A 13664-nucleotide genomic window follows, 5' to 3' on the forward strand; every position below is an offset into this window, starting at 1 on the left:
CATCAGGAAGTCAAGTGCAAGGAGGTAACGAATGAGTGTCATGCTCTTCTGGGTGGTTTTTTGTTGTTTTTTTTTTTCCCCAATGCTCTTCAGCTTTTTTAAACCACGTTTCTTCATTTATTTTCCTCTGTGGTTATATCTGAAAGCTTCATTTTTTACATTCATATTTAAGTGAGCATTTACAAGTTCCTTTATGGCTTGAATTGATTTCCAATGTGGCTTCAACTTTTTTTTCAGGAATTTGATATGTAGAAGGTGCATTTCAAATTCTTCCTAATAATATTTATTTTCTCCACCAGAAAACTGAAAATGAAATGCATTCCCTGCTGATTGTTGTCATTTACTTGACAGCGCGGGTGTTGAATATCTAACGTTGCTCCACGTCTCCTGCAGCAGCGGCTCGGTGGGCTTGCTCTGTGAGTGGCACCTGTTAATTAACTAATGCAGAAAGACGTCACTGAAATAGAAGATTGCCGTGGGATAACAGACCTGCGGTGTACAAATGCTAAAATAACGTTTGCAAAAGAAGATTTTAACGAAGCAGATTTATTTTCAAGGCACAGGGTGGCAATTTTCTGTCCCTTCTTTCTGTTTACTTATTTTTTAGCCCTTTATGTTTCTCTAGTGGTGAGAGAGATTCAACTTGGTTTATGCTGCCCTCCCCCTCACCTTTCTTAGCCTTATCTGTTCCTAATTACATTTTTCTAAAACCTGTTGTTTTTTGTATTTTTTTTAAAGATTTTTATTCATTGAGAGAGAGCACGCACACCTGCATGCAGGGGGGAGGGGCAGAGGGAGAAGGAGAGAGAGTCTTAAGCGGACCTGCTGAGCTCGGAGGAGCTGATGTGGGCCTTGATTTCCAGACCTTAGATCACAACCTGAGCAGAAACCAAGAGTCGGAGGTTCAACCGACTGTGCCTCTCAGGCGCCCCTGTATTTTGTTTTGCAGATATCTGTTAAAGCACTTAGAATACTACTTTGCACTTGCTAAGAGCCCTATAGGTATTTACTGTCATCATTCTTTCTCTGTACGGTTTATTCTAATCTCTCATTTTTAGCTTTGGAGTATTGATTTATAAATAATGATACCAGTTTATTATCCTATCTCTTTATTGATAGTGTATGGAAATAATTTTCCCTGTGGAGTTTTAATAGGTTTAAAGTAAATGAGTACTATTTAATATTCATTTTCCACATTCTGACTTAGAAAATATTAGAGCTAAGAGAAACCTCCAGTATCACAGAGTGCTCCTTCTTTATTTTCTAACAAGGAAATTAGGGCTTAGGAAAATGGAATGAGTTGACCACAGTCACTCTGTTAGGTTCCGATAGTGCTGACACCAGGATGTGTGACTCTCAGTCAAAGGAGTTTCTTGTCCTATAATTTGAGTGATATACTTTCCCTCCCTGTTTTTGGTGGACCAAAAATGAGCCAGTTCATAAATTTTTCCTACAAAACAATGTAGTGAATATAGTGTCTCTGGTATCATCCAACTCGGGTTCTCTAAGATTTTGGTCCATCAGCTGACGAAGACTCAGAAGTGCATCTCATCGTTAGGAAGTGGCTGAGGACTTCTGGGTCAAGATGGCCGACTCAACAAAGGGCATTACTTTTGCTCCCTCCTTGTATTGGCTTCTTATTGCTGTTGTAACAAAGCCACGAGTTTAGTGGCTTAACACAACACAAAAATGTATTCTTTTACAGTTTTGGAGGTCAAGAGTCTAAAGTCAAGATGTTGGCATCTTCATTCCTTCAGGAGGCTTCTGTTTCCTTGCCTTGAAAACCCAAGCTAACAAGCTTCTAGCTGCTGCCTGTTTTCCTTGTTTCTCAACCCTTGTGTCACTGCAACCTCATACTTCTGTCTTCACGTCTCCTGTTCATTCTGACCTGCTCCCCTCCTGTAGGAATCCTTGTGATCACATTGGACCCGTTTGGATCATCCAGGATAATCTATCTCAAGATCCTTAACGGAATCACATTTGCAAAGTTCCCTTTTCCATATAAGGTGACACTCACAGTTTCCAGGAATTAGGATATGGGTATCTTTGGGGGGAGGGGGCATTATTCATCCTACCACACTTCTAAAGCACCATTAAAATGAGAGTCGAGTCTTCAAAGTTATTAACTCTAGAGAAAACATGAAGTTGCCCAGGAAAGAAAAAATAATCATAGTTTTCCATGTGACTGAATTGGGAATAGTGTTTATGTAGTCATAACAATGTAATCGCTGTCAATCTGATTGAAAGTAAGAGATACATATAGGGGGGGAATGAGGAGTGGGAGCTGTGTGGGTGTGTGGTAGGGCATGGGGAAAGAGCTGCATCTTTCTTCCTGCGTAGGAGGAAGTCAACAGATAATGCCTGCAACTCAGAAAACGCAAGTGCGTATTATTTAGAGAAATGCAGGGAATGATAATTAGGTAAAAGAAGTGCAACTAGTTGCCTCTGGAGAGAAGAAGGTTGACCTGGACCACAGGAAGACTTTGACTCTGAAAAAAATAAAAAATTAAAAAATAAATATAGATTGAAAGGGAAGGTGAGGAGGGTGGGTAATGCATGGAGTGGAGAAAGCAAGATGCTTTTGAAGATAACTAACTTGAAATTTGACACCTGGGAGACTGATACTCTGTCCCACTAAAGGAAGGTTTTTAAAAAACAAGTAGAACTCCCAGTCTGCCTGAGCTGGTTAGGGCTCTTACATACACATATCAGAAATTCAGATTAGCCACATGAAAAAAAAGAAAATGTCTTACCAATGAGAGCATGTCTGGTGGAACTCAAGCTAAGAATCATTCTTGGGCCCCAGAAGCAGCTAGAACCAGAGGCCCAAATATGATACTTGGGGCCCCTACCCCCCAAGTTTCTCTTCCTCCCCTGTCATTTTCCTTTCCACCCTCCATACAGTCTAGTGTTCTTGCTCCTTAGTCCTTGAGGTGAGGCATCTCCCCTGCCACTCCCTGTTTCAAATATTGAAATGTGTTCCTTAGAGGGGAACTCTCGCCTCTGCTGCCCAGTTTCTGGAACTCCAGGGGAAGGAAACAGCTGGCTGTGGCTGGGGACAGTCACTGTGTGTAGAGTGAATGCTACGCAGTAACCAGGTGGCATCTGAACTTCACCCTTCCTTCTTGGGATTGCTAGCTGTATCATGGAATTTCATCTGATAAAGGGACACCATGCAGTTACTTTAAAGATTAGCACTGTATTTATGGAATGGGGTAAGATAGCGAAGTCTCTGATTCATCCTTCAGTGAAAAATAGCAAGCTATAGGCTATATTCCATACGTCTATGTATGCGTGTATTTGCATGTGTTTCATATGCCCTCTACAACAAACGCTTATGCATGGTGAGTTTCAAGGAAATAGGATGTCAGGGATCTTTGTATTGTCTGTGTCATACTTTTTACATACAAATACATGTATTAGTTTAATTTTTACAGAGTATAAGAAAAAAAGGGCAAGTGTGAATTGCATCGTCACTCCTTCAGCCTGATAGCACCAAGCTGGCATTTTATTCCATGATCTGTTTCACACGTGGATATCTTTTTATGGGCCCTGAAGGGAAGGGACCATTTCTTGAGTTTTTTTTCTAGTTCCTTCCTTGTTGAGCACTATAAAATTTACATTACAAATGCTCAGCATATTGCAAATGAACCAGGGATTGAATGAATGATGCATGTTCTCTCCGGAATGTTTACCTACCATCTCAGAGATAGATCACAGGGAAGGAGAAAGGAAAGGAGGGAAGATGTGGTATGTGGAACTCGAGAGGATGTGCTCTAGCTCAGGGCCCAGCTCATAAAAGCCCCTTCATACTTCAGCAAGTGCTGTATTGAAGTCAGAATTCAATTGGATGAAGCTTTCATGCTTTTCAGGCAGACCATGGGGTGTGTTGCTGCCGAGAGGGGTCACACTCCCTCCTTTTTTTAAAATTTATTTTTATTTTTTTTATTATATTATGTTAGTCACCGTACACTCCTCCTGAGAAGCTTTCCTTCCCTGTTCCTCCACCCCACTCTCTTCCAGCACTTTCCTGGGCATTGCACACATATAACCAGTCATTCTGTTACTCCTTCATTTCCTGGTGGAAATTGGAAACTTGATGCACCTTTGAGTTAATAAAATTTTCTTTCTTGGATTAGTCATAAACAACATTGTATCTTAAGTTTTGGATATGAAATCAGCACCCACTTCTACATTTTATGTTCTCCTTTTCAAAAATGGGCTCCAGATCTATTTGTATAAATCAATTCTAAGCTACTTCAGCTATCTGAGTAATCAAAAGGAGTATATCTTTCAGTGCATAATAAATCCCCCAAGTGTTAAACTTCTCTTTTCAGCAATATTGTAATTGAGCTTATTCTATCCAACATTTTTACCTCTCAAGTATGCATGGAGGGGAGGCATAGAAGTAGGTTTCTATGTTGCTAAAATGCAGGGTCTCTGCTTCAGTCAGAAAAGGGCATTGCAGTCTCCCGGGGCAGGTGACCAGAAGAAATCATATACTTGTAATAATTCAATACAGTGTTCTCCTCTGTCTTTGGAGTTAGATGGATTCTCTACTAATCATGCAGGTCCAGGGACCACTGTGGGTTCAGGGGACCTGGGGCAAGGTTGTTTTTAAGATACTCTCATATGGCGAGTCCCTTCAGGTTTGGGGGGGATTTTTTATTAAAAACATTAGCCTCTGTCATATTTGAGAAGTGCCCAGCCTCTGACCATGAAGTTCCAGTTTTCAGGTTTGATGGCTTGCTTCCTTTCAGCAGAATACAGCGTTGGGAATTGGTGGGTCCTATGCATCAAGGGAAACTTGGTCAGTGTCCCTCTCCTAACCAGGGAACACCAGACTCCCATGGGCTCTGGTGTTTGCAGGGTGTGAGAGGCAAGGCTTGAGATGTAGCCTGGAAGCCAAAGCTCCAAGGCAGAGGGTGTGCAAAATTGGGGCCACAATTGCACAGGGAGAATGGGGGCCAAGGCACAGTGTAGACACCCAGAGTCTCCTAAGAAGGGGCTGGAAAAACAGAGGCAAAAAACCGGCACTTAGATGGTTCATAAGTTTTGAGCTTGAGAAGTGGGACATATTTTCATTCGGGGTCATGTCTGAGGCTGCTCATTAACCTTCAGCCAGAACAGGTCTTGTGTGCTGGGAGGCACTGGCTCAGGACCCTGCAGGTCAGACACGCCTCCATGTGCCCTGCCCGTGTGTCCAGGATGGGCGTGGCCACTTTCACCCTCCCTGGTTTTCTGTTTAAAAGCAGACTTTAAACTCCACTGACTTGTGATTCTGCGTTTGGTGGTATAGCACTGATGAGTTTGGGAAAGAACTATTTTTGCACATCACATTTCACAGATGCCTTTATACTCCTCTTCCAGATTATCTGTTCAGGGTGACTTTCCTGAACCCTAGGGGAAACGGCCACATGTTTGTATGATGCAGATATAAAATTATCCATAAGGAAGCCTCAATTTGGGGAGGTCGTGTTTGGATTTAGAATGTTGTATTCAAATCGCTAATGATAGAAATATAAATTGCTTTCAAAAGCTTGACATTTCAAAGTATACTCTCATATTATCTCTCTAGTCCAACAGATTTTGAAAAAGTAATAATATAATCAGGACACGGTGACCGGAGCTGGGAATAGCTCATGCACATTAATATTCCCAGAACATTAAACACTTGAAAACAACTCATGGGGATGACTCCTTTAGAGATTTGCTTATAATTAATACAAAATAATTCTTGGATTTTTTTTTTGATGAGTTGGTTGTAATTAATGCAAAGTAATTCTTGGGTTCTGTGGCTTAAGGAATTTTGATTTCTCTTCGAGGTGTTAGGATGTATTAAGAAGCTCTTACAATGGCGTTTGACCAGGGACTGGAAAATGCTAGAGCCCCGTTTCAGATGCCTTTGTACAGCATCTGGGCAAGCAAGGCACAGAAACCTTTATTATGCTGGTCTACATAGAAGGCTGCTTTTAGCCTTACTTCCTATATTAGGTCCACCTGCCAGACTGGAAACAAAGTTAGTTGTGGCTCTCCCTGTGTATTTGCCTCAGTGTTGAACTATCAGTTTTGCATCTTAACACTCAGGCAGGAGAGCCTCCCTTTTCCCTTCACACAGATGCGTACCAGCTTATACCAATGGAGATAGGCAGGCGGCACAGCAAGGGGCTGTGCATTTGCCCAGGGGCCTGGAGCAGAGCTACCTAAGCCACAGGTAGCTACTAAATCTCAGACTGGGTCTGGATGAGAGAGGGGAGAGAGAAAAAGAAACAAACAAAAAACCATGAAAGGAACGGCCAGGCTTTTCCCGGGGGTGCAGGCCTCTGGCTATGCTGTATACCACCAGCCTTCTTAGTGGAAGAGGAGAGTGGAAAGAGCCATACACCCATGCCCGGTGACAGGTGAATCCCTTGGAGAATTTTCACTCTGGAGAACACAGCCCTGGCAATGTCCCTGAACTCGACTTTCTTTGGAGGTAAGAGTATCTTTCTCTTGATCAGCGCTTATCTGTGGAGAAGAATAAAAGAACAAAAGTAGGGGAATGTTAACGTCTTTTCCTTCCCTTTGCCTCCTTCTTAGATGTATTCCTCCACTTTAGTAAAATGCCTCGTGTTTTAGCTTATTCACAGAGCTTTGCCAATATTAGCAATCTAATTCTTGAGTCCCCTGGGGTAAGATGAGGGGACAGACAGCAGTCCCTCTCTTTGCTCCAAGGTGGATATGGTCAGCCTTATGGAAATGCAGGTTCAAGCCCTTCTTTCCAAGAAACAGTATTTCCTAACTCCCTCTATGGGGAAATTCTGGAAACCGTGTGGAAGCAAACATGTCAAAACCTACAGGGTTTATGGGGAAAGTGCACCAAGAAAGATCGGGTAACTTGAAGTTTGACTTCAGGCCACAGGATTACCAACAACTGGCATCACTTGCCTGGAAGTGACCCAGTCAGTGAACTTTCCTCAGGCTTACAAACTGTGGCAATGAACCAGCCTTCCTTGACACCTTTCTCTTTTAAATTCCAGTCATTCCTTTTTACCTACGATGTATGTTACTGTGATTATTTCTCTAATAGCACCTTTTCCTTCCTTTCCTCTGTAAAGCCTGCCCCTGTCTGCGATTTGCTCAGTGCTGCTTGTCTTGCTTGTCTGTCTTGACTGTCCTTTGGAAACCCTTCTGCTCTCTCTGGTCATCTTCAGTTTCTGTTTTTCTGGTCTAGACTGCCACCCAGTTTCTAGGTTTTAATCTCCAACTGCCTTTGGACATTGGCTTTTGGATGTTATCTCAAGCTCATGTCTTAAAAGCTATCTTACAGTGCCTAGAAAACTAACTCCCCAGTTCTTCCAGTGCTGATATAATTCTCCTATTCCTTATTGACCCTTTTTGACCCCATTCCACTGTTGCCACCAAGTTACAGATCACACTTCTTTAGTGATGTGTCTGCCTTTGTCCTTGCTCCCCACCTGGTTATGGCAGGACCTCAGTGGCCTACTCATTGGTCTTCTGTTCTCAGTTCCCCACTGGTTGGTCCAAGAGGCTCTACGATATTGACAAAAGTACATCATGGACTTTGGAGTTATACATGAGTTCAAATCACTTCTGTGACTTGTACTTAACTCTGTGACCTTGAACTTGTTACTTGAGTACTTGTTACTTGAGTCTTTGTTTTTGCATATATAAAATGGAGATATCAGCATCTGCCTCACAGAACTGTTACAGAATTCAGGTGAGGTATTAAATGTAAAAAGCCAAGTAAAGGCCCAGTGCCAGACACAGAGCAGTGCTCAGTAAATGCTGCTATCATCCCAGTACAACTGTTAAAGTATGGAAGATTTCCATCACTCTAGAAGGTTCCATCTTGTCCCTTCCCTAGAGGCAACTCCTGTTCTGATCTCAATCAACATAGACATTTTTTTCAGAATCTTATTCATACCACTGAGTTTATACACCTGTTTCTGGGGTCTATCTCTCAGCATCCTTTTTGAGATTCACCCCTGTCCTTGTGGGATTCAGTGGCTCATTTCTTTTTATTGCTGACTAGTATTCCATTGTATGAATATATCTTAATGTGTTCGCCCATTCTCCTCTTGATGGACACCTGGGCTATCTCAGGGCTATTTTGAATAAAGGTCTAATGAGTCTTTCTGTGGATATAGGTTTTCATTTACTTGGGTAAATACCTAGGAGTGGAATTGCTAGGCAATATACTAACTATATATTTAAATTTATAAAAACTGCAACTATTTCCCATCAGCAGTGTAAATGAGTACTGGTCACTCCACATCCTTACCAACATTTGGTGATGTCAGCTTTTTTCATTATAATTATTCCTGTTGGTGTGTGGTGGTATCTCATTGTGGTTTTAATTTGCATTTTGCTCATGACTAATGATGTTGAACATTTTTCATGTGCTTATTGACATATATCTTTTGGGAATGGACTGTTTAAATTTTTTACCCATCTTTAAAATTGATTGCCTTTTTATTATTGAGTTGTAGGAACTGTTTGTGTATTCTTCATATAAGTTCTTTATTAGGTATAGATGTTGTAAATATTTAATTTTGTGATGTTTAATTTACCAATTTTTAAATGATCCAAATTTTGGGACCTTAGAAATCGTGCCTGCCTCCTAGTTACAAAGATCTTCTCTTATATCTTATTCTAGAACCTTTACAGTTTTAGTTTTTATGTGCAGATTTGTGATTCATGTGAAACTAGTTTTGCATATCATATGATGTCGTGGCAAGGATCCTTTTCCCCATATGGATACTCAGTTTTTCCACCCCCTTTTGTTGAAAAGAATTTTTTTTTTTTGGTAAAGAATTCACTTGTTGCAATTTAAGTGACCATATATGTGGTCCATTTCTGGACCCTGAAACTGGAAGTATTGGCATAAAGTCATTATTCTTCTCTGTTGATGTGTACTTATCTCTATCCACTGAATCAATGACCAGTAGCATGAGCATCCTTAGTGCTCAGACCATGGTTTCCAAATATAGTCTCTTCTTAAAAGACACCAGGGCTTCTTGGAGAAGTAGTTAATGCCCAGCCGGAGACAGGAATTTTTTATTTTTTTAAACCCTTCATAAAGCGTTTAAAGTCATTTTATTTAATATGTTTGATGCAGGAATTCTGAAGATGAACTTGAGACATACAATAGCAGTGGCAAGGACACTTTTAAGGGGCTGTCAGTAGCCAAAGATGGAAACAAGTTAGACATTAAAAAAAAAAAAGGATTGAATCCATTGAAATTCATAAAATGTATTTTATAAAAATCCACTGTATTCACAATGATGCCACAAAATGAACTCATTAGTAACTTTTGGTAACTTTTATGTTCCCCACCCTCTCCCCCAATAGTCACATTTGGTAATCAGTAATACTCCAAAATCATTGTTCCGAAAACCGGTAAATGACAACAAAGAAACATTTATCAAACACGTATCCTGCCTTTCCTTTACAAACCATATTTTATGATAACCAAATAGTTGATAAGACTCCTCCCTCCCTCCCTTCCTTTCTTTTTTCTTTCCTTCCCTTCCCTTCCCTTCCCTTCCCTTCCCTTGCTCCCTTCCTTCTTTCAGAGATAGTGAGTGAGAGTGCAGGAGCAGGGGAGGGACAGAGGGAGAAGGAGAAGCAGGCTCCCCACTGAGCAGGGAGTCCTATGTGGGGGCTCATTCTAGTACCCCAGGATCATGACCTGAACCAAAGGCAGATGCTTAACCAATTGAGCCACCGAGGCACCTCAAGAAGATTCTTTATAGAAGAAAACCAGCTGAAAAAATGCAGAAGGAATGATAGAATTTGAAACTTACTATATTGCCCTTATCTAATGAAATGTGGGACTAGATGGTGGTCCTTAGTAGTTAACATTTGATGTTGAATTTTATAATGAATGGTTAGGCTGACAATCCCTGAACCTGATCAATTTTAACATTGTTAAGTGTAGGGGCGCCTGGGTGGCACAGCGGTTAAGCGTCTGCCTTCGGCTCAGGGCGTGATCCCGGCGTTATGGGATCGAGCCCCACATCAGGCTCCTCTGCTATGAGCCTGCTTCTTCCTCTCCCACTCCCCCTGCTTGTGTTCCCTCTCTCGCTGGCTGTCTCTATCTCTGTCGAATAAATAAATAAAATCTTTTAAAAAAATTGTTAAGTGTAGAACAGCTAGACAGTGTATCCTTCCAGATATGATGCAACAGGACATGTTGTAGAGACCCAGTCCCAAGTATTATTGCCAAAATAATTTAACCTGAATTAAATGGAGCCTCTGGTCACTACAACTACCATTTTTCAGGAAATACAGGAATACAGGAATAACACCACAAGAAAATCTACAGGAAAACAAGGTTCTAACTTCTCCAAAAATAAAATGGCATGAAAATTGCTGGGGAAGAAAGACTGTTAGACATTAAAGGAGATGTAAGGTCTGCAACCAAATGGAATGTGTGGACCTGGTTTGTATCCTGATTTCAACAAACTAATCCTTAAAAAGACAGTTTTGAAACAGTTGAGTTTTGAACATAGGCTGCGTATTGCCTATATTAAATAAGTTTCATTTTATTAAGTAGTAATAATGTTTAAAAAAAAAGAACCTTTATCTGTTAGACTATACTGAAGTATTTACAGGAGAAATAAGATGATGTCTGTTTGCTTTAAAATCCTAAAAAAAAAAATGGGGATAGATTAAACAAAGATGGGTGAAAGTGTTGATAATTATTGAAGAAAGTGGTGGGGGTTCCTTTTACAGAACTGTCTTGTGACTTTCTTTGTTTTCATAATGAAAAGTTTAAATGAGAAAAAAGTGTATTTTGACCCTGAAGTGAAAGTTCTAGCCATGAAGAGCACAGAATATATGGCCGAGAATAGGCCACTTGACATCATACTAATGAGCTTGCTGGCATTATCACTGCTGTGGAGAAATATTTTGTGTCATGCATCATTTCTAATCTCCTATGAGCACCTTTCCTGACAGCTGGTGACTTCAGTGTGTCAAGTCAGAGCTTGGCCTTTGTTGCCCACTTTTTCACATAGCCGGCTGGAAAGACTTTCCGTCCCAGCAGGGATCCCATTCTATTCCTTGCTTGCACTCTTTCCTTGAAGACTGCATGAAGATCGGGAAGATCGCTCACTGTTGCTCGCCAGCTGTTTAGTCTGAGTCAAGCCGCATGTCGAGGGGTATCCGGGGGTCCACCTCCCCCTCTGAAGAGCCACGTCCTTCTCTTCTGTTTGCATAGTTCTCACCCTTCTGCACTTTGACCCTCGGTGTGATGTGTCACAAAGTAATCCTGAACCCCCAAAGGAAAACCTCTTGCAGCATGTATTTACCAAACACTGTGTTTTGAAGTCCTTCTGCCCTGTCTGCAGCTCCTGAATGCCGAAGTGCTGATTCATGGCATGCGAATGAGTGATGCTGCCCGACTCAGACGAGAATGCCTTCTGGTGTCATGTACATGTCATAGCAATTGCTCTTCCATACTGTGTGTCGTTGAGGATATGTGCAATCAAACCTTGTCATAGATCAGTTTTGCCAATAGTTTACCTCCTCTTCAAGTGTATGTATCTTCGGCTTTGTGACTTGTACCACTCTTTGCCACAAGGTGTACAACTTGGAGACCTCTGTAGTTTTGGTTTCTCTCTGCCTTTAGTGACAAAATTAATTACTTTTGAAGTCTAAGAATTACTCTGCACTTGTCTAGGAGAACTAAATTGCTTTACTGGAAGGGACGATGGCATCGTCTGGAAGAGGTACCAAAGCTTGGCTGGCTGTGCCTGGCAGAGTTTCCATCCAGTTGATCATCTGAAAACTAGGGACAAATGGATTGATTGCAAGACCAATAAAGTCCAGCTTACTATACAGCTCCTTACCATGCTTCCTCCCACCCTCTGCTGTGTAAAATATTTATTTCTAAAGATTCAGTTTTTCTAGAGCATTCAGACGATCGCTGATGCCAAAGGTCCTTCACCATTTTAGGTTTGTAACTCTGCGTGTTGTATTTTCACCACGTTTACATCTGAATCGTTTTTGTGAATTCAAAGAGTAATGCTACATAATAGTATCATAAAAATGCCAACTTAATTATAAATAATAATGCCCCACTTGTGAAATGTGTTTTTTGTGACAGACTATATCAAACTCAAAGTTGAAAACGAACTGCGCTGTTAATTTAATATGAGGTTTGCAGAGACAAAATGATAGAACCTGGAAATTTCTAAATATCAGATTTCTTAAAATCATAGTTGATCTTACATTTCAATTTTTTTTTTTTTTTGGAATGCATGTGGAAAAAAAAATGCTTCATTGTTTTATCCTCTTGGAATGACCCGATTACTTCTAGATCCTTGGGTCCCCTGGGTCCACCTGGAGCCTGATCCGTATTGTGAAGAACTGAACTTCAGAGAACCTGGGGACAGTATGTTCATACGTAACAGGTTTTCTTCCAGTGTCAGGGAGCCCTCTGTTCTTGGGAAGCCTGTTGACGTAGGATTGCATTTCTCTAAGAGTAATTTGGGGAACCTTCGCATCAAGTCACCCAGGGAGCTTATGTAACACGTCCCAGGGTCCTGAGCAGACTCTGGGAGTGAGGCCTGGAAACCTGCATTTTTTAAAAACATGCCTGAGGGTATCTGGTACGAGTACAGTTGAAGGACTGCTTCGAGTTTATGCAACATAGAATACACATGCCTGCTCTGTTTGGTTTATGTGACACGTTATTTTGTAATTTACAAGACATGTTGTACCCTTCTCCTTTTTACCCGCAGGACTGGTCCACCATGTCTGTGACCTGTTCACTGAAACTGCCGCACTGTGCTTGGATGTGGACAATAAGAACAACAACGAGACAGCAGCTGCGCTGCTCTTCTCCCTGCTCGATATTCTGCACGGCATGCTGACCTACACGTCCAGTGTCGTTCGGCTGGCTCTGCAGGTACAGGGCCTCTCCTCCCGTGTCTTGAACAACCCAACACTACGTCACCCTTCCCTTTCATTCTCTCCTTTCTGGTCTTCCTCTAATGAGTCTTTATTTTTGAAAAAGAACATATGATTCTATAGAGAGAGACTATGAGATAAGCCATCTTGGGATGACCGATGTCAAGGATACATAATGTGATCACACAATCTGGAAGGAAAGCAGGAGAGGCCTAAGGAAATGCTTGCCGATAGCTAGTTGGGGAAGTCTCCTGATGGAGGAGGAGATCGTTTGCCTTATAGGCACCTGAAGGCCCGCCCAGCAATGTGCCATCTTTCCTGTGTGGAGATGGTGCTCCAGCCCACCCTCAACAGGACAAATGAGCTTGCTATGGACAATGGATTGAGATTTTAGGCAAACACACACACACACAAAAACACGTTTGTATATAAATAGGAACACACACATACATATATGTACAACACACAAATTTTCTCACTTTCTCTTAAATGACCAATAACATGAAACTGCAAGACAGTTTTTGAGGACTAGAAGCATGTTGAATGGCTATGGAAAAGTCAATTCATCCTGAACTGTAACCTGGATTTACTTCGTGTCATGCTGTAAGGAAGGAAGGGGATGCAGGTTTATTGAGTACTTTCTGTGTTGATACTTAGATTATGTGAAAGCACACAGCCAATATGAATTCATTGCTATATTTAAAATCCTGGTAAAATTGCAAGAGATACATACATTAAGTGGT

General features: G+C 41.3%; 1 protein-coding gene across 7 annotated transcripts in view; it reads left to right on the top strand.

Annotated features, from left to right (window-relative positions):
- Positions 1 to 13664, top strand: part of ULK4 (unc-51 like kinase 4) — a 589354-nt gene that overhangs the window by 390121 nt on the left and 185569 nt on the right. For all 7 annotated transcript variants that reach the window (XM_002923807.4, XM_034662175.1, XM_034662178.1 and 4 more), the window contains one exon: positions 12753 to 12919. In XM_002923807.4, coding sequence (XP_002923853.2) covers positions 12753 to 12919 — 167 coding nt within the window. The remainder of the gene's footprint in view (positions 1 to 12752; positions 12920 to 13664) is intronic.

This window comes from Ailuropoda melanoleuca, chromosome 6, assembly GCF_002007445.2.
Source record: "Ailuropoda melanoleuca isolate Jingjing chromosome 6, ASM200744v2, whole genome shotgun sequence".
In the NCBI taxonomy this organism is placed as follows: domain Eukaryota; kingdom Metazoa; phylum Chordata; class Mammalia; order Carnivora; family Ursidae; genus Ailuropoda; species Ailuropoda melanoleuca.